The following is a 22,739-nucleotide window of genomic DNA, read 5'->3' as shown; positions in this document are numbered from 1 at the left end:
TTTGTCCCATTCTTTGGATACAATGGTGGCTCATTTTAGTTAATTTAGAAAACTTGAGCTAAACTTTGAAAGTAAATTCTTGATATTGAAAGAAACAGAAAGCAAGAGACTCGTATATCCACAAATGCAGATCCTCTCTATTCGCATTGATATGAGAAATCAATTTAAATGTATGAAGATCATCAGTGTCATGTGCTCTGCAACACTCTTGTTGATGGTACTTACAGGATGATGAGCCATCTGGACTGTTTGGCCATTCCCAAGCACAAGGTTAGGCAGATGACCAGATCAAAAATCAGCAGTAGTAGATAGGTCAGCCACCTGCAGTAAAGACATACGAGGCATTATTGCACTGATGCACATTACTCCTTTAAGTAAAACACTTTAGGAACCGCCGTCATGTGCACTACAGCAGATCAGTGTAAGTCATATATCAGCATTCCTGTTTCCTAGTTAGAGCCCATCTGTTCCATCAGGTAATTTCCAGCCTGTTGACTTAATAATTCAACAGCACAAATCCATAGACATTAATTTTTCAAGCTTTGGAAATGTCTTTTACATGAACAGCTTGCGCTAGAGCTGCACTTGAGCTTGTACGTATGTATGTGTACGTGTGGATTTCCTGTGACCAGCCAAACATATGGGATGCAAACACGAGTCACTCCGGATAGCCAGAATATGAGCCCCTATGGTCTTGTAAATCCTATGGAAATTGTAAATCCCGCGATGCCACACGGGCAAGTACTCGCTATACAACACAGTGCATTAGAGTCTGTTATAGTGCCATTAGCGTATACAATGATGCCATTAAATAATACGCAGAGCAGCAGTAGAAAGCCAATATAATGCTTTGAGCCTATCATGTATGAGTAAGAAGCTACAGCTGAAACTAAATACCACATGCGAATAGGGAAAGACGGACGAAGTTCTACAGGGAATGGTTTAGTCGAAAATAAAGAACAATCATTTTTTCGCATGGTCAAAAAACACAAACATTTGATTTTTGATCAGCGATGCTTCACAGCAGCCAATTTATAGCCCAGTGGCTGTGGCTGTGACGGCGAATCCAATAAAGCAGACAGAGAGTGAGGTTCAAGGTCTGGGAATAAGGCTGGTTACAGCAGTTTTAGAGAAGGCGCTGCTGAACTGTGTCTGCGAATTTGGAGGAAAGTACAACAATGGTTTCATAAATAAGTAAATAAATAATCATTTCACAGTTCACAATTGATACATATTGAACATCAATATTTAAAAATCTCATAGTTGGAAAAGCACTTTACAATAAATATAATGAAAACATCTGTGTCAAAAGAATAACTTCAGAAACACTTCTGTACTACAGTACTACTGACTAAAACGTAAGTACTACAGCTTTTTGATTCATGCATAGACCAAGCCACGTTGTTGTAGTGCAGTTGAAGAAAAAATAAAGTTCCTTTGATTAAATAAAATGAGTTTGAACATGTCTTGTTTCTTTCTTTCTCTATACTGTAGAACATATTGGTAAAATGCATATAATCCTGTTTAAAATGCTTAACTCCTTAACCCTCTAGTTCAGTTTTACCCAAATCCATAAGCCTACAGGCCAGTGTGATGCCTCATTTGAAAGCTAAGACCTACAAAACACATCTAAATTGATTTTTACTTGCGTTGTTGCATTTAAGGAAAAAAAGATACATCGCTTTTTTGTTGGGTTTTCGTTACATTTTTGACACATTTTCATCGCTTTTCGTCACTATTTTTCCCCCCCTTTTTTGTCGCTCTTATGTTGCATTTTCATCCTCATATTTGTCTCATATTTGTTGCTATTTTGACTCTTTATTTCAATAAGCTGTAAGATTTGGGTAAAGCCAAACTGGGGAAAATGTACTCGATTCAGGTGGGGGTTAAGGGGTTAAACATTATCCCAAGAGTCAAAATCCCATCATACTGTATCTAAAAGGTCGTCCAGTAGTGAAGCATTGTGAGCATTTTATTACACGCAGCCTCACATGCTAAAAATACAGTAGACTAAAAGTGCACAGAAGATTATCCAGCAGATATCCAGGGGGCGGATGACTGAGAGCTTACCATGGAGAAGCCTCTCAGCAAGTAAACAAAGCAAAGCTAGGCCTTTATACCCCAACTTGCTTCATGTACGATTGCCGTATTTAAATTACCACAGTGTGTATGGCAATAAAAGCGGTTGGCGACTGAGTAGAAACTAATTTTTGTCGTCATGATGGGGGTTGACCCAGTAAAACATTAGTGGAACAAACTGGAGTCATGAGATCCCTGCAGGGACCGCTCACATGTGATAAGACCCGGCATATGAATTTACCCGTCACAGGAGAGGGGCAGGGAGAACATGGAGCTGGTCTTGTCTATAGAACAGAATTATGAATTCAAATGTGCAGTATGTCTAACACTGCACGGTCCCAAATTGCTCATAAATTACTCCTGTTTAATTTTTTAATCTAGCGTAAGTTAAGAATAATTCAGTGGGAGCGATGCAACTCCTGAGGGAAGTGACACAAAAGTACAAAAAAAGAATAAAAATCCCCAAATCTTTTGTGGTATTAAGTATGCACAGGCTAAAATGTAAAAGTATATGAAAAGTGCTTTCTACAACTACTACTGTTGGTGCTACTGTTACAATATGTATCTAATATTGGAGCCGATACTGAAAAAAACTACGATATCGGGCATCTGCTACAATCCGATACTGAACCGATACCAGTTTGGGCTCTCAACGCCTTAAAAACACACCACCTAAGAGAGAAAAAAAACTAATCAAGGCTGGGACAGAAACTATGATACAAATACCTACAGAAGCCTAAGAAAACAAAATCGGCCACTACTGAAGCCAAGTGCTTGTATTTTATTTTATATTTGTAATGGTGAGATCACTTTATGTGAGTTGTTTATACTAATGCAAACTAAAGCCTGTCATTTACCCAAGGATATGTCGTGTAGAAAAGTCCAGTGATCCTTGTTAAATGTTTATCCAAGAGTTTATCAATAGATATAATTGATAATTGATCTGTAACATCATGACAATAAAATATGACTTTACTGATTTTAAGCTGGAGACGAGAGTCAATTTTTCACTCAGAGAAAGCCACTTTTAAGAAAGTCTCTTATCGGTAAATAGAGCAAAAAAGCTGGATCGGTGCATCTGTAGTTACAACTACTCATCCATCCTTCTTTCTTTGGTTTTATCTATTACAATTACAACTAGAAATGCGGAACATGCGGAACATTTTGATGCATAACTTGCATAAATTGCACAAAGCATGAAGGTGCTGAAAGCTCTAGAAAATCGGGAAAAAGATGGAAGAGGAATAATAATAAAGAACATGAAAACCAATAATTGACTGCGGAAGAATTCCGCAGTCAATCAATTAGGCCTACTAACACTACTACGTACAAGAGAATCCCGGTACTCCCAATATTTATTTTTGTACAACTACTCTTGATTGACCACCCTAACTCCTACAGTAATTCGTTTCAAAAGAGCTAAGACCCACTTATTTCTTGGTGCAAGTTCTCACTGTATGTAACGTACACACCTGTAATACTCCACAAAGGCGGTTTGATCAGCCACCACCCCCAGGTCGCCGTTGGCCGCGCTCAGATCCGGGAGGGCCGTCATCTCTTTAATCACATTGTTAACCATTAACTGCATGAAGCGCAGAGCCTGCAGTAGGTCCGGCCTCATGGAGAAGATCTCATCCAGGCGCTCCAGGTGCTGCTTCAGTCCGGATTCTGCATTGTTCACGGCACCGGAGACCTGCAACACAAGCAAAATAAAACCATACCACTCTACAGTAAGTGGAAAGAATAAGATCAAGATTGGGAGCAGCATGCATAAATGAATGAAACAAAACGGTATGCTTTTCACAAGAGATCATTGTACCTGTTTAAGAGCTCCAAATTGCCAGTTTAACACAACTTGAGATTATTAAAGTGAATGTATCAGTAAATGTAGATTAGAAGATGCATGTAATGAAAACAGTGATCTTGAAGAGAAGCTTGACAATCTTACATTTCAGCAAATGAATTAGAAGTGCTGGTGATCCCATGGGAGGAGATTAGCTCTCCCTCCTCAGCTGTGTGTTTTATTCAGATAAACAACGGCAGAGTGAAATGCCGATAAAGACACCAGGGAGAGCCCTTATCACAGGCCTCTTTGATAATGACAACAGAGTGGGATGAAGGTGCACAGGAGACAGCAGAGGAGAAGAGTAAACACAGCTGACTTTTTCTTTTTCCAAGCCTTTCAACTAAAAGACCGCTGGCTCACGTCTAGAATAAAGACACAGGTGCATTGAGATTTTTTACGAAGTGAGAGGAAATGAGACATAGGACGTAAATCAATCAAAAACTGCAGTGAGCACCGATACTGGTACTTGAACGATACTTTTCTCTCTCTCATCTCCAAAAACTGCAATACATCCAGAACTCTGCTGCCCGCCTCCTCACCCACACCCAGTCCAGAGAACACATCACCCCGTCCTCCAACAGCTCCACTGGCTCCCTGTTCAATATCGTATTCAATACAAGCTCCTCCTCCTCACCTACAAGTCCCTCCTTAACCTGGCCCCACCCTATCTCACTGAGCTCCTGCAACAACACCAACCCACCCGTCGCCTCCGCTCAGCCGACTCCAACCGCCTCACTCCCATCACCCGCACTAACCGCCGGACCTTGGGGTACCGAGTCTTCGCCATCGCCGCCCCCACCCTCTGGAACTCACTCCCACAGCCCATTAGAAACTCTGACTCACTACCAACCTTCAAATCATTCCTCAAAACCCACCTGTTCAAACTAGCTTTTCCATAAACCCCTATTTTTGTTTTGTTTTATCCCCCAAGTAAAGCGTCTTTGAGTGTCCGAAAAAGCGCTATACAAGTTTGATGTATTATTATTGTTATTATTATTATTATTATTACTTTTTTTCAATACCTTCATGCGTAGCTGTCATTGACAACCTTAAATCAGATCAATACTTGTCGTGTCCTTGATCAAGACTGAGTGAGTGAGTGGTTAGTGGTGGTTGGGTTAGTATTAATATGAATATGAATTTTAATATTTCAAAAATGACCAGTGTCCTGAACATTTAAAGCAGTATAAAGTAACTCATGCCCCTAGAGGCCATAAGCGCCACTACAGGTGTTGTAGCATGTTCTGTTTTATTTTACTCATTATTTGTCCGTGAGAGTAAATACTACGCTGACAGAAAAGATAAAGGGTGAGAGGGATATTGTACATCCAATTACACAATGGAGATAATTCTATTCACTGAAACTTGGCTATAAATACTGTTTAAGTGGCGTTAGCCTGCTAGCTTCTTCTTCGTGATTCCACTAGTGTATATTTGTTGCTCTGATCCGGTGCAGCGAAGTTGCAATAGTGGTTTTCTGGCCTGAGAGACAAGGGGGTGTCCCATCCCATTAACACTTGTATTACCCCCAGAGGGACTACGAAAAGGATTTAAGATAAACAAGTTACTTAGTACTGCTTTAACAGAAGACTGAAATATGAAAAGCTAAAGTTTACGATAGAAATCATTGACACAAGGTTTGTTGAGGTCTAAACAATATCCAGTGCATCTGATTTGGATGAACAAAACGATGGAGACACACCCTCAATCAAGATTGCAGAAAACGTTTTGTTACTTGCAGGGCGTGAAATAGCATTTTTCCCCCTCCTCAAAACACACCAGATATTGCCTTTGTTAGTTGCGACTGAAATATGTTGGTGGGTTTTGCAACTATAATTCAGTTTTATACCACACAATGACCTTATTTTTCTAACATTTAAATAAAAAAGAAGCAGTGTTGCTTAAAGTGCTAATTTGGGGACTGGAATCACAAACAGCATTTTCAGGGCTAATCGAATTTTAGCTTTCATTCCAAACACAATGAGACTCAGAAACAGAGCTGCATTATGAGCAAAAATATAATAAAAGTATTTAAATGGGTAACAACATGACAAGCTCAACATCGACTAGTTTAATGTGTTCTTCTTACAGTTTTACACCGCTGACAGGGAAACATTGAGAGATAAACTAGCCCTGTGTGTGAATAGCCATTTTTGTCACATTTGAAGCACTAAAATTTCCCAGACAATGGTTAGTCACACTAATCGAGAATCCAAACACCGCCTTCTTGACGCCAGTGTATTACAAAGTGCCCAGATTGAATTCATAATGCCGATGGTGTGCTAGACAGTATCCAGTAACTGCATATCCGGACAGAGCTCTGAGGCAGTATTCCCATTGGGAGAGCTCACATGATTCCCGGTAACGTGCGCTCCACTCTGCACATTCGTTTTTCCTCTCTCACGCTTCCTGTCTCTTCAATTCTTATCTGTCTCAGCTGGAGAGAGAAATGGGATCCATCAGCTTGAGCTGCTAAGATTTCCCTAATCTGCCCCATACGTCTGCTTTTAAACAGGGATTACACTTTAAGTACAGTGGGTAAGTATTGGACGCTGAGCACAAAAACAACATAGATTGTGTTCACATGACATTTCATACAATATATATACAATAAAAGTTATGGCTGAACATTGAGACCGCTAAGAATTATACAATAGAATTTGCCTTTTTCTGTCACTTTATTGTATTAGCCAACACTTTTTTGAAATTTAATTTGGATGGATGCAGCATGCTCTCTTTTAAATATTTCACCTGGACACAAAGATATTGATTGATATTGCATTCTTTCAACATTGTCCATGAGTTTATACTGTATGGGAAATAGTAACTTCAGAGGCTATTAATCACATAATGCATTTTCTCAAATTGGGAATATATACATAATTCAAAGAAATCTGATGATATTTAATAATTTAAATGAGTCTTTTACTATTATTACTGTAATAGCTAGTTTACTCAAACACCCAATAAGATAAAATAAAAAATGTGTACCTCATGCAACAATAAAATACAGGCAGAGTTTTAAACCCGGTTCATCTTGATTTTGAAATCGCAAAATGCAAGCATAAGCAAATTTGTTAATTCTTATGCTTAAAGCAGTACTAAGTAACTCAAGCCCCTAGAGGCCATCAGCAACACTGCAGGTGTTGTAGCAAGTTGCGTTTTTTTACTCATTTATTGTCCGTGAGAGTAAATACTACGCTGACAGAAAAGACAAAGAGAGAGAGGGATATTGTCCATCCAATTACACAATGGAGACCTTTTTTTTCACTCAAACTTGGCTGTAAATACTGTTTGAGTGGTGCTAGCCCGTAGTTAGCTTTGCCCGTTAGCCTGTTGACTTCTTCTTCGTGATTCCATTAGTGTGTATTGGTGCTCCTACCCAGTGGCAAGGAAGTTGCAATTGTGGTTTTCGGGCCAGAGACACCAGGGGGAGATGAAAGACCCCCCCAATCATCCCATTAACACTTGTTTACTTTATTAAATGCTTGTTGTTGTCCCTCTGGGGGTAATACAAGTTTCTTTGTACTTAGTAGTAAAATGCCCTGTTTCCAAACCAAACCAAACCAAACCAAACCAAACCAAACCAAAGCTGTCATAAAGTTCAACATCTTCTATGTCAACATATATAAACTAACTGAGCTCACAATACTATTTTTAGCCCTTAGGTTAATGTAAAAGGCAACCATTAACAATTGTGAGTTCTCTGTCATGGATTTCTGTCAAAAACTATCTCTCTCCCATAGATTTATATAGGCCCTTACCCCCATTTTTAAAAATAAGACATCAAATGTTAGTACATGCACCCAGGGTATTAGAATAAACCACATTGACTGATGATTTGTTGATCAATGACTTTAAACTGGTAAACTGTGAAAATAAAACAACACAGGAGTCATATAAGGTGACGTATTGGAGATACTGAAGAAAGATAGTATTTGTAGGAAATGATGTACGACAAGAAACGCACCATCATTCTTCCCCGAGGAATCGCTCACACTTTGGAATGGCTCAATACACAAGTGCAACCACGGCTGTAAATTGTAGACATTGGTTGTGTGATAGAAGGTTATAGCTGCTTTTTCCTCATCTGTTTCCCCCGGCGGCACTGAAGGACTCTTCCTATTAAGACAACTGGAAATTGGAGTGATGTATAACGTGATACTAAACAATTCAATTCCAGCGGGCTTTAGGAAAAATAGCAGTTTAAGTTACAGTATTGACTCAATGTTGCATTTCAATTGGTACTGCAGGGATGACTCTACCTGCAAATATATAGAGCCTGTTTATTGTGGCCTGTTTACACACAGTTTGGACTTATTTTAATCCAATAAAGATCTATTTCCAGACTCGCTTAGTCTTGATTTGTTTTTTATGTGGGAGGACAATTATTTAATGGCCTGGTACTCGGTATGAAAAGTTTGAGCACCACTGGTCTAAATGCCAGTGCTAGGCCTTGTTTAGGAAATGGCTCAAGGTTCTAAACGAATTCTGCTACAATAGACAATACAGTGTATTTCATGGTGTTCTGTCTGCCTCAGCAGAAGCCCGTCTGCATTTAATGCATTACCAATACAATAGAGCAGGGAAAGCACTAAATGTTTAATTTTACTAAGAAGATATACTTTGTCATCATCTTGTGGCTAATCTAATCAAATGAAAAATGCTCATACACGAGACTGTCTGTAGAGCTTTATGTTTAGTTGAGACAATGTGTTCCCAGAGCACATGTAAGTACACATAAGTACATGAACACTAATTATCAACTACTAAACCCAATTATTACCCAATGAAGACAGTAAGTTTTGTTGTTTGATGGATTTAAAAAAAAAAGTTATTGCAGTCTTTGCGTTTTACTCTTAGCAAATTGCAATATTGATTCAACTGTGCTTAATTGCAGGCCTATAGTATACACCAGAGAACTTTTTGTGATCGGACATGCGTTGATTAATGAAATGCAAATATCTGCGTATAAGCCAGCAGACCTCTTCTACTCAAAGCAAATGCAACATACCAAAAGGTCAGTCGCAAACAAACATACAAACTAAATAAGTCTGTCCCTTGTGTCACTTTGCGCGAGAGACAGCTGGACAATTGATTTGAAAGTTGAAAACCAACACCAATAATACACAAAGAAAGCCTGCTCTCCCCTAGAGATCGTCTTTGTTTCTCATACGGCTACAAAATACATTAAGCTATATAGGCTTGAATCAATATCGAGGCACAGCACGGGAGTGTGGTCTGAGTCTATGTGGACAGACTCCTATTACTTTTTACATTAATGGTATGGGAAAATGATGAGGGTGGGTATTTGTTTTGGTGATAATGATCGAGTCCATATAATCTCTGGCATCTTCTATATACTGATTACTTTAAGTCTTACCTACTACATGTTCACTATATCTAACCATTGCAAATAAGTCACGCAACGGAATAGAGCTAAATTAATATGTAAAACAATACAGATAATCAGAAGCATTTAGGGATATCACAGGCATTTCAGAACATCTAATCTGCAGTGTTAGCAGATACAGCATGTTAGCAGTTTTCTACAGAATAATACTCCATGGAGACTGAATGTTGTTGTTGCTGAAGATGTTTTACTCAAATCAGGCAGAAGAGACTGTGGGACCCGCATCACTGGTCCCACTTCAGATGCCTTCTTGAGTAATCAGCAATTTTAGACTTTATCTACTATCATTAAAGATGTATTTACGCTCTAATAATGCATTTAAGACAGGTATTCTTCAGGTCATGGTTCAATACCAGTTTTGCCATTCAGTCATTTAGTACAATTTAGGTCTTTTTGATCTTGACGTGAGCTAGGCCTGGTGCTACTTGGAAGGTTAACTAATTTATGAAGCAGTACTTTGAGTGAACAACTTTCGAACCACTTCCCTATTAGTGGCTATTAAAGTTGCAGTATCATTAAATTTGCAATTTCAAGTTTACTGTGGTTAACTGTGCATCCCTGCAATTACCAATTACACATCATCAAAAATATGGGGACATTCAAAGCTGAAACTGGAAACTCTAAGTTATAAGCATTTGCTCTTGCGTAATGTTGCAAATGTTTCTGGTGCCCTAATAATTGCTCGAAGTCAAACTAATTTGGTCCAGACCACAAAGACACACAGTATCACATTTACAGGAGCTAAGGCTTAACATCCATTAATGCAGAGCGGTCGAGAGCTAATCCTCGCCTTCCCCCGTTTATGATTGCGGCATCTTTCAAGGCCTTGTTGTGGCTCTTTCTATCCCCCTGCTCCCCTTAAGCCTTTACCCAAATAATTTCAACTATTTGCGGGTCAGTGAACGAATCCTAGAGCACAAATCCCCATAAGAAGCCTTCACAAAAAAAAAGCAGATAAGGGCCACCCGCAGTTTTGGACAGCTTTTGAACAGATGCACACCCAATTGTAAAGTCTCTTATGTCTTAACAGCTGTGCATCAGGGTTAGCGGATACACATGAGAGGAAGCAGAGGTGAGCAGAGTAATTTGAAATGTCCTTCTGTTTCCTTGTACTGCAGGTACTGTTTACTTGAGTTTTGAGCGAACAATTTACTTAACTTTGATCAAACTATTTGTCGCTCGACTCGGATCTACACTCGACATGCATTTGGCGGCACGGCAGCGTAGCGGTTTGCGCCTCCGCTTTACAGCTAGAAGGTCCTGGTTTCGATTCCCACCAGGACGGGGCCTTTCTGTGTGGAGTTTGCATGTTCTCCCCGTGTCTGCGTAGGTTTCCTCCGGGTACTCCGGTTTCCCCTACCACTAAAAACATGTGCAATAGGTGAATCCTCCAGCCAGGTGATTCTGACCATCAGCCTGGCTCCACATCTGGAGATGGGTCCCCGGGCGCGGCACTGCCGTCGACCACTGCTCCTTACGGGTTGCCCCAGCGGCATCGAAGGATGGGTTAAATGCAGAGGACAAATTTCCTTACGGGGACAATGAAGTATACAAACAAACAAACATTTCTTTGCTTTCTACAGCATAATGCATCATTCTGTGTTCCCTTTGTGAAATTTCAATATTTTGTTTTTATTACCAAGACACCATGAATTATACATTACTGTTGATCTGAATAGATTTTGGGATGTTAGAACAGTATCTCGAAAGTTATGGCAAAAAAATCTTCAGTTTCGCTGGTGAAAGACAACCGAGTAACATGACACCACAGTGTCTGAAAGGTAAACCGCAGGGGAACAAATCGCTGCCAGGTCACGATAGATAACTACAACTTAGGCACTATGGGAGGGCTATATTTTCTAGAGGGTTATGCATTGCTTCTGGGCCAGACACTAAATTCACAAAACATCATCACCTCTATATGCAACACTTTTTTTTTTTTCTCCACCGTACATAATACCATCACAGAAATGTCTTGGCTTGAAATGAAAAACAAGAAATGTTTACGATACGATAACACAAACATGCCATAATGACCACGTTTGAAAGAGAATCCATGCTGGATTTTCCAACTCCTCCTACCCAGCTCTGACATAGCATGTTCCTAAAAAGGGCATAAGGGCGGGATCTTCACTACAGACTCAGCCCTCGCTTGGCATGTAGTTCATTCATAGCCGTGCCATTAGCGCTGATGCTAATGGCACGGCTATGACCGAATCAAAGTCAGGCCCTCAATAATGTATGAGAATACTAAAATGTACCTTACGAAAACCTGCCTGGTTTCTCTAATTGTACCTATCCCAGTGTTATCACAGGAGCAATATCAAGCTGAAGAAATTAGGCACGAGGCTTAAAAGTTACGTGTCTAAAGAGCAATGCTTTCTAATGGAAAACTAGCTTGTTCTGCAGATGCTAGATGGCGGTATTGCAACAATGGCGGCCCCCTTTGTCATAGTCACGGAGTGGTGCTACCTGTGGCCATTGGCTCGTACCGGACATGATCTGTTGGACGTTGGGGCATCTAAATGTGACTAAATCTAAATGAGACCTTTCTGGTTAAATGAAGGTTAAATCAATCTCGCTACTTTTCGCTGCTGTGATGATAGTTTGGCATAAACACTGGATACATCGTCAAAGCAAACTGCATTTGACTTTCCTGTCTGTTCACTCACCATATTGTTGATGCTGCCCAATGTGTGATTGGCATTGTAGAGGGAGTAGGTCAGCTGGTACATCCCATCGTTGGTCTCGCTGTTGCCATAGAAACCCACTCCCACAGCCGAACTGAGGGGAAAGTCATAGAGTTATAGAGAGAAATGCAATCACACAAAAATATTGTTTCACTCGTCTGCCTGTGAAAGCGCACGGCACTCACACTTTCAGCATTGTGCAAGGCTTCAAGACTATACTGATCTTTAGAGTGTGAAGTTAGTATTTCATGGCTGCTATACCTACTATGGTAGCTGCCTATTCAAATGGTTTTGGTATTGCTCTTTGGAGGTTTTATATATATATATATATTTATCAAATTTTAACCCAATTATACATAGCAATATTTTTTTAAATCAAAATCAAATGTGCAATGCCGTGCTGTCCCATTTAAGCCAATTACATACTGTAGCTGTAAAACTGTTTTCGAATCTGTTTATAGGCCAGAAAATGATCGTTAACAAAATGATTCACAATTTTAATCAATTGGAGATGATAATGTGATAAGACATAGCAACCCTATTCACCCTTTATGTTTTTTTGTTTTTTTACAGTCTAATTATTTATCATTATGTTACTTTGTATGAAATTGTAAACCATTTGGAAGGGGATTTTTGCATCTGCCAGGCTGCCAAGCAGGATTAGGCATCACATCTCATGTACCTCACCTACACCCCGGTGTCAGGCAGATGTGAGGGTGGAAACAGTAGCACCGCCGAGCAAAGCGGAGGCGCTGTGTTGGATCTGTGTTTCTCAACATGAGCCTTTAGCCACTTCTAACACATCTACAGTGAAAATAACTAACTTAAAAGGCTTGTATTCACCTTCGGCATGGCCTGGTAATCGCAAACGCAAGGTTTATAAAAGTGAAAATCCATTGTCCCTCCCACAGTGAGAATTTCTTCAAACATAAAAACGCTCGACCATGTAGCACTAAAACATTTGAATTGAATACTTCAAGCCTTGACACATGCTTCAAAATTAGGTTTCCTTCTATTTTGTAAAACGCACTTGACTCTGGTGCACTGTACCTCACGTGCATTGCACACCAACAGTATGGCCACTTCAAATCCACCTTGAAGAAAGCTAAGTAAAAACGAAGCAAAAACATACAACGCTGGGTCAGAACGCTTACAAAAACACAAGATGTGAGGCCCAGCGTGTGTATCAAGGGAATGTGATTGTTACATGTCTCTTCCAAATGTGTGGCGAGTCTACACTGGTATTGTTTGATTTTGCCATTGGATATAGGACATTGGCAGCTCTGTGTAGAATTAAAATGGAGGCTATGGGCAGATCCTCTCGTGTACAAGAGCAGTGATTCTCAATTGGAGACACATTAACCTATAAGAAGAAGCGACCCACATTTTAAACAAACCTATTCAACAAAACCCTGTACATTTTGAATGTTCTTATATTGCCATGGAACCTTAATACAAACAAGAGTACAATGTTATCACCACTGTTGAAGGTATAATTCTACAAAAGGATCAAAGTTACTGAATGCCGAATAAACTTAATAATGCATTGAAATGAAGAGGGGATTATGGCTGTTAACCAGGAGCCAAATCTTTGCGATCGGTGCGGTTCAAACAAATTGCTTTCTTTGGTATTGACTCTTTAAGAGGCCAGCGTGACAACTCATTATCGGAGAACTTGTCTTGATGCAGAGGTAAACTTACAGCGGGACTGTTTTTTTTTTTTAAATATGCGAATGCCTCTATGAACGAAAAGAAACAAGAATTGCAATGTTAAATAATATCTAGTGCAAGAGGCTTTCTCCCGATGAAAGCGATGAAAATAAAACACATTTGACAAAACAATTCTAAATGTATAATGATATGTTCAAAAGCTCTGATTAGGTGAGGAGCATCATGTCGCTTGTCGATAGAAATCAAATGCAATATATTGGACATCCATTTCAATTATTTAATTTTTGTCTGAACACATTGTGGACCTTTAAACCCCCCCTGCTGCCGAATTGTATTTTTTCCCTTAACCTTGAGATGGTTCTATATGTTCATCCTTTCATACAGGATAACGGCTAGCCAATGATGGCGATTCAACCCATTCATTGATGAACTATGAACCCTACTATGTCCATACCCTAATTGCATACATCAAACCTAGTTATCATGCTGTGTGTTGCATTGTGTATTGTTGGACAGGTCTTGTTTAAATGTAATGTAATTAGTGGCAGCACATACTGCGTTGCCCCCAATTGTAATGTCTGTGTCACTGGCCATGTATCTCGTCTTGTATTCTGCTGCTTCCTGTCGCACTAACCTTGTAAGCATAATGAAATCCTCTGCTTTTGTCTTGTTCATTAAAAGACTTCCCTCTGGTTCTGATAAGTAGCAACAGGGCCACTTCTTCTCATGTCCAATGCATATTAAAAACACAATTACTCCAAGCCGTACTAAAAGTCTTGAAATGCGAAATCACTTCTTTCACTTGTCCAAATTGCAATCCTTGTTTGATGAATTTGAGCATATTTGTGTCGCGGCCAATGCAGCGTGACTTGGCCAATTGGGTTCCTTGGCGGACATTAACCCTGTGGCCTGAATGTGTGCGAGGAAGAGCTGGTAATGATAAGGTAATGAGGGGATAATGAAACAGGACGTCCCAGGACGCACAAGCCCTGGGGACAGGCGAGTGGCTGCATCATAAAGAGTGGAACTGAGCACAATAGTGTGCTTGGTCTATATAGCAGTGAGAAAAATCTATGTTCATGTTGTAAACAGGAGATTAGTCTGAAATTTGACTGCTAAATGTGCTTGAAAATAATTCATTTTTCATTCATTCAATTGATTTAATTTAATTTATTCTCTCTGTGCAAACTATTTATAATAACAAATAACTTTACCCATGGTCCTGGTCAAATAATACACTTAAAATTGTTATGCAATCAAACTTTCCCCAGATGTCACTTTATTGCTTTTTAAGCCAATTTTGTATGGGTAAGCAAATATAAATAGCTGATACACTCTAACTGCAGGAAGTGGATATCTGAGGCCCCTCGCTAAGCAGCGTCATGCACCCTCACTTAGCATCACAACAAGCCTTATGTGACGCGCAGAGCCAAACAATGTTAAGGCGAACCCTCAGATACACAGAAACTCAGTCACATGTTGATGCGGATTCAATAAAGACTTTTGAGTTAAATTTCTCGTCTGTACTTCATGATTGATTTTGATTGAATCATAAGAAATATAATAAAAGGTGTTAAACATCAAACATCATATGAAGAACAAGATGACTTATAGGAGAGGTACGTAATTTGTAAACTGTGGCCTGTGACCAATAAGCAAAAGCACTGGATGTTCAGGATTTTGACATGAATCACGTTGATTTGCTTCAAAGCAAATAAAGAAGTGGATTAAAGTTGCAGATCCCAAGTTGTCTTGCTTACAGTATTAGTGAGGTCGAGACTGTTTGAAAAATTAATAACTGGTAGTTTTAGATATTCTTACTCCAGCAACCCTTTCTATTTAACAAGATTTGGGACAGTACTCTTGGTTGTGATCAATGGCTGGATAAATACCGAACAACTAAGGTCAGGATTCATGTTAACATGGTTGGCATGTGACAGGGCTTCATCCAGAACATATTCAAAATAACATCTCACACCTTTGGAACAGATAACCTCATTACACTCATTGCAATCCTGCTTCATATTGCACTACAGTAACTTTATCTGCCCAACATCTTTTTATAAAATGTGTCTATAAATACCTTTTTTGCTTTATTTTGACTGACTTATTCAACTGACTATTATAGATTACAATTATTGTCATTCCACGTCCTTTTTCCTAGATAGTTTTTAGAGTATTGATTGTGTACAACAACCCACCAGAACAATCCAGCCAGTTGCTAGGTGAAACGTCCTCAACAGTACAGATAACGGTGTACGATTTTAGCCACTGGATTTAGTTTTCTGAATAAACAGGATTCTGACTTTGCCCATACCCCAACATGTTGCTAAATTAAATAAATAGTACTCACCAAATGATGAGGCCTGATAGCACTGCAGCCCACGTGACACAGCAGGTATTGGGCCTTTTAGTCTCCTCATCAATGTCCTGGCGACAGACGCAGAGCCACAGCAGGTATACAGCCAAGAGCAGCAGGCTCAGACACAGCCCCGCAGCCCCAATGAATGCAAATACAACCACAGACTGCAGGAAAAGAGAGAAAAATATATGAGAAGAATTTAAATAATGAAGGGTATGTGCCTGGTTCTCGGCTGATAATAGCCAATAAACTGACACATATCACACAAAACACTCCACAATGATTTTGAGCTTTAAATCACATTTTTTCCCTTGTCAAATGTACACCTGGAGTTGTATTTCAGCTTCATTCATTTTAGTGATTATTATTCAATTTGATGATCATTTCTTCTTTTACTGCTAAAGATTAGCTCGAAATGTGTTGATTGTTTCATCATTGAATTGCTAGCATGCTATAGGTTGAAAGTGAAAGCATTTTTCACTGTTTTATAATGTCTCATTCCCACTACAGCCAGCAGAGGACACCCCTGGTCAATTCAAAAGCGTGACCAGACCAGTTTCTCACCTTTCTCCACACAATGACAGTATTTCAAAACTTTCAAATGAGAAAACATCAAGGTTGAGGCCTCCAAAAGAATGTATTTTACTTCAAAGTTCTGACTATAATTAAGAGGAATTACATTGACCAACAACAATATGAGGCTAGTAACTGAAATATCTTTCCCTGTATGCCAAGATTGATTAGAGGGAAGCATTGGTGGAAAAGCACTAGAGCCTGGGAAGTGTGAGAACGACTGCTCCTTAAAGATTACAACAATTACTCCATCTTAAATGACAAGCCTTGACTCTTGATTGATTGGGGTTACTACAATCTCCAAATGTTAACAGCTGAAAGCAACCAGAAGGTCTGAAAGGTCAACTTGTTTTCAGCTTGGCGTAAAGTGACAGGCAGAAACATTTAGGTTTGTGTGTGATGTTTCATAAAGCCAAGAGAACAGAATATGTTTCTTCGGTATTTGTTGAGCAGCACAGGGGGATTTGACAGCAGCGGCTCTGGAGGAAAACAGAAAAGTTCAGAGGCAATGAAGGAGGGAGGTCATGTGACAGCATTGCTTTCGTTTAGTCTTGTGATTACTGGTTTGACAAAATATTTCAGTTCCAAGGAAGTGAAATAAGACTGACATATGGGGCTGTACTGTAACACAAATGAGTCATAGATGTTTGAAGTATTTCTTTCTTCCAAGCAACAAAACATGTTTTGTTTCCTGTAAAACTTAGCCAAACTTTTACAGATTTAAGCTGCTCTTTGTAATACAAGGCTACTGCTTCTTATTTAGGTTGAGAATCTATTGAATTTGAGATACCTTGTAAAATGTCAATCAACAGGCTGGTTTACCACAAAGTCACAAGAGTCAGCTAGTGCCAACTGAACTGGCCTGGCATAACCTACGGCAGCAAGTACAACCTGTAATCCAATGACTCACTAATCATTAAGGACACGATCTAATGCGAATCACTCTCCAAGTGCTGCTAAAGAAAAACAATGCTTTAGACATGTCACATTGCAATTACTAGAGCAGGGGTAGGCAAGTTTGTGTCATGGAGGGCGATTTTCTTCATTGCCAAAACACCAAGGGCTGAAACACACAATTGTAGCCCAATGTAAAGTACCTTTTTTCTACAAATACAAGTTTTGGACATAATATATGACCTAATGGGTTGTTTTGCTGGGAAATGTGAAAAATACTGACAGCATTTTCCATATTTTACAGTTCTTTTCATGTATTTGGTCTCTGATTTATGAATAAATCTTTCTTCAAAAATTCTCTTGGAGGCCAAAGGTTTTATGCTGGAGGGCCGCATTTGGCCCCCGGGCCTGACTTTGCCTACCCCTGTACTAGAGGCTGCAAAGCTATAGGATAAAAATGAACACAATTGTCTGTGTTCTCAGACAAGAATTAACTGTAGACAGAAGTCAACATGTCAATCTTCAGCCTGGATGACACTTCAGTGACCCAGTGTAAATGTGGGTGAACAGTGCGAGACATCTGGGAGCGATCATCGTTCATATCTCCATCAAATGATACACAAACCAGGAAAACCACAATAAATTAAAATACATAGAAAGATCTTAATTTCAGTCCGATAGTACGATAACATAAATTTGGCAAACACAACATGAAGAAAAAAAAAAAACTTAAAAAAAAAAAGACTTCTTTACACTGATGCTCTGAAACGGAACTAACAGCGGATAATGCTGGTCATGTGTCGTCATGTGAGTGAAGTCCTGTACAGTAACTGCAGTGTACACACTAGACAAAAGTGTGATACAACTTCATCAAAGAAACTTTACGCCACATTAGCAAGCATCTGGCTTTGTTTACATTTTAACCTCACGCTCATAATCGATTTGCAAAGTCTGCTACTCATAATTTGGTGATCGGAGTCCGTGCGTCTTGACGCACAGGTCCATTTACCAACCTGCTGGTAGCTGGGCTCCTCCGGTTTGAAAGTGTTGTCCACAGACTGAAAGACAAAGTTAAGGTGAGGGAAATTGTGCAGCCAATAAGTCCACCATGGAGCGACGTAATCGAGCCTTGCGGTGGCCATTTCAGCTTCAGAAATGGTCCGCCGCTGTCAGTCAAGCACTGACACTTCTCTCTTGTCTCCAGATTGTCCCAAGGAGAAAAGAAAACCTTAAACCCGGCAAAGTGTCTAATAAGATTCAAAGGGGAGAGCAAGTATAAAGATATAAAGTTTTCATGCTGAGATCGCCAAACTTTGGCTTAAAAAGCTGAGTTGATCTCTTGCCTCCTCCTCCTGTAGGGTACCCGACTCTCTCACGACTGGCTGGCGATGTGAACCTGCCTCCTCTAACAAAGAAGGCGTGACAGCTACTGGTAGCCTAAATTTCTTTTTAGTTAGGCCTGTACGTGTTTGCAAGTGCCTGTGTATGAGTGTTCTACAGTGTAATGACAAAAACACAAGCAGATTTTTTAATTGATTATGACCGTGAAAGTAGGTTGTTTTCACAAACTTTGCGAGCTAGCCTATAACTTCTTTACACAATCGTATCGCGACTTTCTAAGACCCCAGCCTTGTAAAACATGGGAATGTAATGCACCGACCTTTTGATGGTCAAAGTAAAAGTAAAAGAGTCCTCTGCTCCCTGGGCCCGGTGTGCTGTGGGCTATTGCAGCCATGCTTCAAACGAGGAGCTCTCTGTGGCCATTGCACTATTTATGACTTGTGCTGTTAATGTCTGACCTCTTGTGGACAAGGAGGCGCACTGAGGTGAGCAATAATGGGGTCCGTAATAACATGCTGCCACTGGCGCCCTGCTCTGGATTCAGTCACTGTATGTGGTTTGCAAGTTCTGCTCTGCGTTTGTTGCAAAATCGACATGCATATTTATCATTATCAGTAAAGAAGAGTCCTACTTGAGTATGTTTTAATAGTTGTTCGATCCTGTTTGATTACCACTTATCCATGTTGTTGTGGCTTGCTTTCAGATAGACCCATGGATTCATTGACATTTTGATAAAATGTTACAGCAAAAACAGTTATACAGTTTGGAGAATATTTCTTGTATTAACTATATCGGTCTCAGTGAATAGTAAAATATTTAGCCTACCAACTTCATGTCATAATTCTAGAAGATAAAATCCTAACTGTGCATGAGTTTCTTTTCTTATATCCCCTTCTTGATACTCCCTCTAAGTTTCTCTGCAGAACTTCCTCCACTACCTGCAGACTTTTGTTGTGATTGACATTCTACACAGTGACTGAGGTAGCGTGGCTGTGGTCATATGGCGCGAGCTGGAATTATTTGGACGCTTTGATGCACCTTCATGAACACAGCCCCAGCCGCTCTGCTCGCGGTGAATGCTCTAAGTAGACGACACTTGAAGTGCACAGTATGAATATGAATCCAGTTTGTGCCTTGAATTCACATTGTCTCCGTTTGGGGACCACAGAACTCTCCAGTGAATACCCGTGCTGCCCATCATTTTAACCAAAGAGACGCTTTTTGAAAGAGGTAGAAAAAAAAATACATGGTTCTGAGAATCTTTCTGTCAGACAACCATTCAGACCTGGTTTGAAATGTCAGCACCCTTTTCATTCTGTCTTGTCATTGGAAAAAACATGTGACAACCTCTTGTCCAGTTATTTTAACTCAAATACCTGAGTAGAGTCATTTTATCACACATAACTTTTTACTAGAGTAGAAATATTTTGAACTATACATACTTTTACGTGTTACTTGTAATGTTATTCTTCTTCCCGCAGCTCGAAAATCTAATTGGCAAAAGCTTGTTTATTGCTAAAGCTTCTGTTTCATGTGCTTTATCTTTTGTGTCTCTAATATAGGATTTCCATATATACACTTACTTCGGATGGCATTGTGATGTACCATGGGTGAATGTTTCTGAATTTAGTCAGGTCCTACATTTTGAGAACAGTCTGGTGTTGTCTATTGTCATGGAAATGTGACTAATTATATTCAACTGCTGAAGACTATTATGTAAATAGTTGGTCAAATTTGAATGTTCACCACTTGTGTTCCATAAAAATTCACAAATTAAAATGTGTATAAAAGATGGAAAAGTCATTCACAGGCAATGAGGCTGAACCATTAGGTGGCAGCCCTGTGCTTCCTACACACTCACCTTATCATCTGCTCCGTCCACTGTCCTCTCCGGAGGTGCATTCTCAAAACAAAAATCTCAAGCTATTATCACACAAAGCTCCTCTGTGTCCAATACAATCTACAAAGTGAAATGTAATCCTAATGAAGTGTGGCTTATAGATCAGATCGGGTCTCTCCTGGGTCTTTCATCAACATAAATCTCCAGGGTGTGCCACTTGGCCACTGATGCTACAGGAAATACATATCAAAGAGCACTTTGAAGTCCCCATGCTGTGTAAAAAGAGCACAAAATCGCAGCTAAAAGTCAACTGGAGAATGACAGGACTGAAGGTCACTACTTGAAATAATGTGGAACTTTTGAATTTCAAATCATGGTCCGGAGATTCCTTCAGGACCTGATAATATTCCAACCTTGACTTCGGCAGGCAGCCACACTTCACCTGGTGTGGGCCCACTCCGGCTTTATAAAAACACTACATCCATGACTTGCATTTCAAGAGACCGCACTTAAGGCTTCCCATAAATTGACTTTTCCAAATACGTCTCCCCAAAAATAAATCTAGAATAAGAAATGTATGAGATGCATGGACACAACCTGAAAGACGGCTGATGTGCCCTGGTTTGTTAATGTTTTTTTTTCTTTTTTTTTCCTCACGCTGAGGAATAGAAAAAAGCAGCACTCATGGCTGTTCTTCCTTGTATAGTTGCTTCTTCCTCATCATCATGCGCTGAAGTGCTCTCCACCAGCGTTGGATTTACTTCCTGATTGACAGTCTCCATAACAATCACCAGGATGATTGGTTGCTTTAAGAGTGCTCTGAAGAGCCTCATCCACCATCTTCCACTTTCTATATTACTCCGCTTCTAACACTAACTCCTCAGAAGAATAAGGAAATGGCTTGTATTAGACTTTCCCTTTTCGCGGTTATTGCATTTTTTTATTTATTTTTTCAGGATTTGTCACTGAAATCCCTTGCTCTGCTTTGACTGATTTATGCCTGATTTATGTTGCGGAGCTCAATGTGCCAGTATTATCCCGCTCAACAGGACTGCTCACTGGACACCGAGATTACATTAAAGTGCAATATCAATGCAGCAATCCCGGGAGTATATTGCCTTTTGGGGAATGGGGACACCTTCCTACTTTATATGGTTTGCAATTGTTTGATTAGGTCAGGTTGTCTGCTGGGATGATTTGTATAAATGAATGAAAAATCAGTGTACAATGTTTCATTTATTTTTTCAATAAGCGCTAAAGGGAAAACAATAACTGAATGAAATAGTTGTGTGTTTCCATTTCTACATTAAATCTAATCTCTAAAGACTCCACTGTGTGATATTTGTAATTTAATTTCTCTTGTTTGTGATCTTCAACTCCATATAAGCTGCACAGTTTTAGTACATTTACTTTGTCATTTGAAACTCCAAAGACCAAAGTATCTTTATATATTCATCTATTATTATTATTATGAGCAGTAGTAGTAGTAGTATTTATTTTAAAATGTCGCTTTCTATTGGAGCAATGAATAACTTTGTGATCGGAATAGATGCCTAATGAATGTTCAGGGCGACAGTTTGTCCACAGAATCAACGGTTCGAATCCCTCCTCAGTCGGGTGCAGACTGTCATGGTGTCAATAGCTGAGCACCCACCTTCCAATGAATGTGGTGTGGGAGTCAGGGGTCGGTGGTCACAGGGAGCATGTGTCCGTCAGGCTAGTCTACTCCTATGCTGCTGTGGCTCCAGACATAATGTAGCTTATCGCCATGTGAAGGGATTTGAGAACATTGTCAAGCCTGTAAAGTGCAAAACAATGATAGTACACACTGAAGCTAAGTAAGTAAGTGCTTTATTTGTCATTATACAAGTGTACAACGAAATTTTGTTCAGGTGTTAGTCGCTGCGACTGAGCCGCACTACCAATGTGGGTCATTGGTAGTGCATGTTTTTGGAGGCAGGAGAAACTGTAGCTCCCGGAGGAAACCTGGCTGGCTGCCTTCAGTGATTTTTATGATCCTCTGAAATGGC

General features: G+C 39.8%; 1 protein-coding gene across 2 annotated transcripts in view; it reads right to left on the bottom strand.

Annotated features, from left to right (window-relative positions):
* Positions 1 to 22,739, bottom strand: part of ttyh2l (tweety homolog 2, like) — a 95,435-nt gene that overhangs the window by 8,802 nt on the left and 63,894 nt on the right. Inside the window, exons 1-5 of one of the 2 annotated variants that reach the window (XM_079563828.1) lie at positions 18,542 to 18,884; positions 16,053 to 16,225; positions 12,011 to 12,122; positions 3,552 to 3,772; positions 226 to 321 (exon numbers count right to left, since the gene is read on the bottom strand). In XM_079563828.1, coding sequence (XP_079419954.1) covers positions 226 to 321; positions 3,552 to 3,772; positions 12,011 to 12,122; positions 16,053 to 16,225; positions 18,542 to 18,670 — 731 coding nt within the window. In that variant the 5' untranslated portion in view covers positions 18,671 to 18,884. Of the gene's footprint in view, positions 1 to 225; positions 322 to 3,551; positions 3,773 to 12,010; positions 12,123 to 16,052; positions 16,226 to 18,541; positions 18,885 to 22,739 lie in introns of those variants that run through there. The other variant, XM_079563829.1, reaches the window with a different exon arrangement.

Source organism: Gobius niger (genome assembly GCF_951799975.1).
Source record: "Gobius niger genome assembly, chromosome: 10".
Classification (NCBI taxonomy): domain Eukaryota; kingdom Metazoa; phylum Chordata; class Actinopteri; order Gobiiformes; family Gobiidae; genus Gobius; species Gobius niger.
The sequence above is the reverse complement of the archived record's forward strand: the minus strand, read 5'-3'. Positions and strand labels throughout refer to the sequence as shown.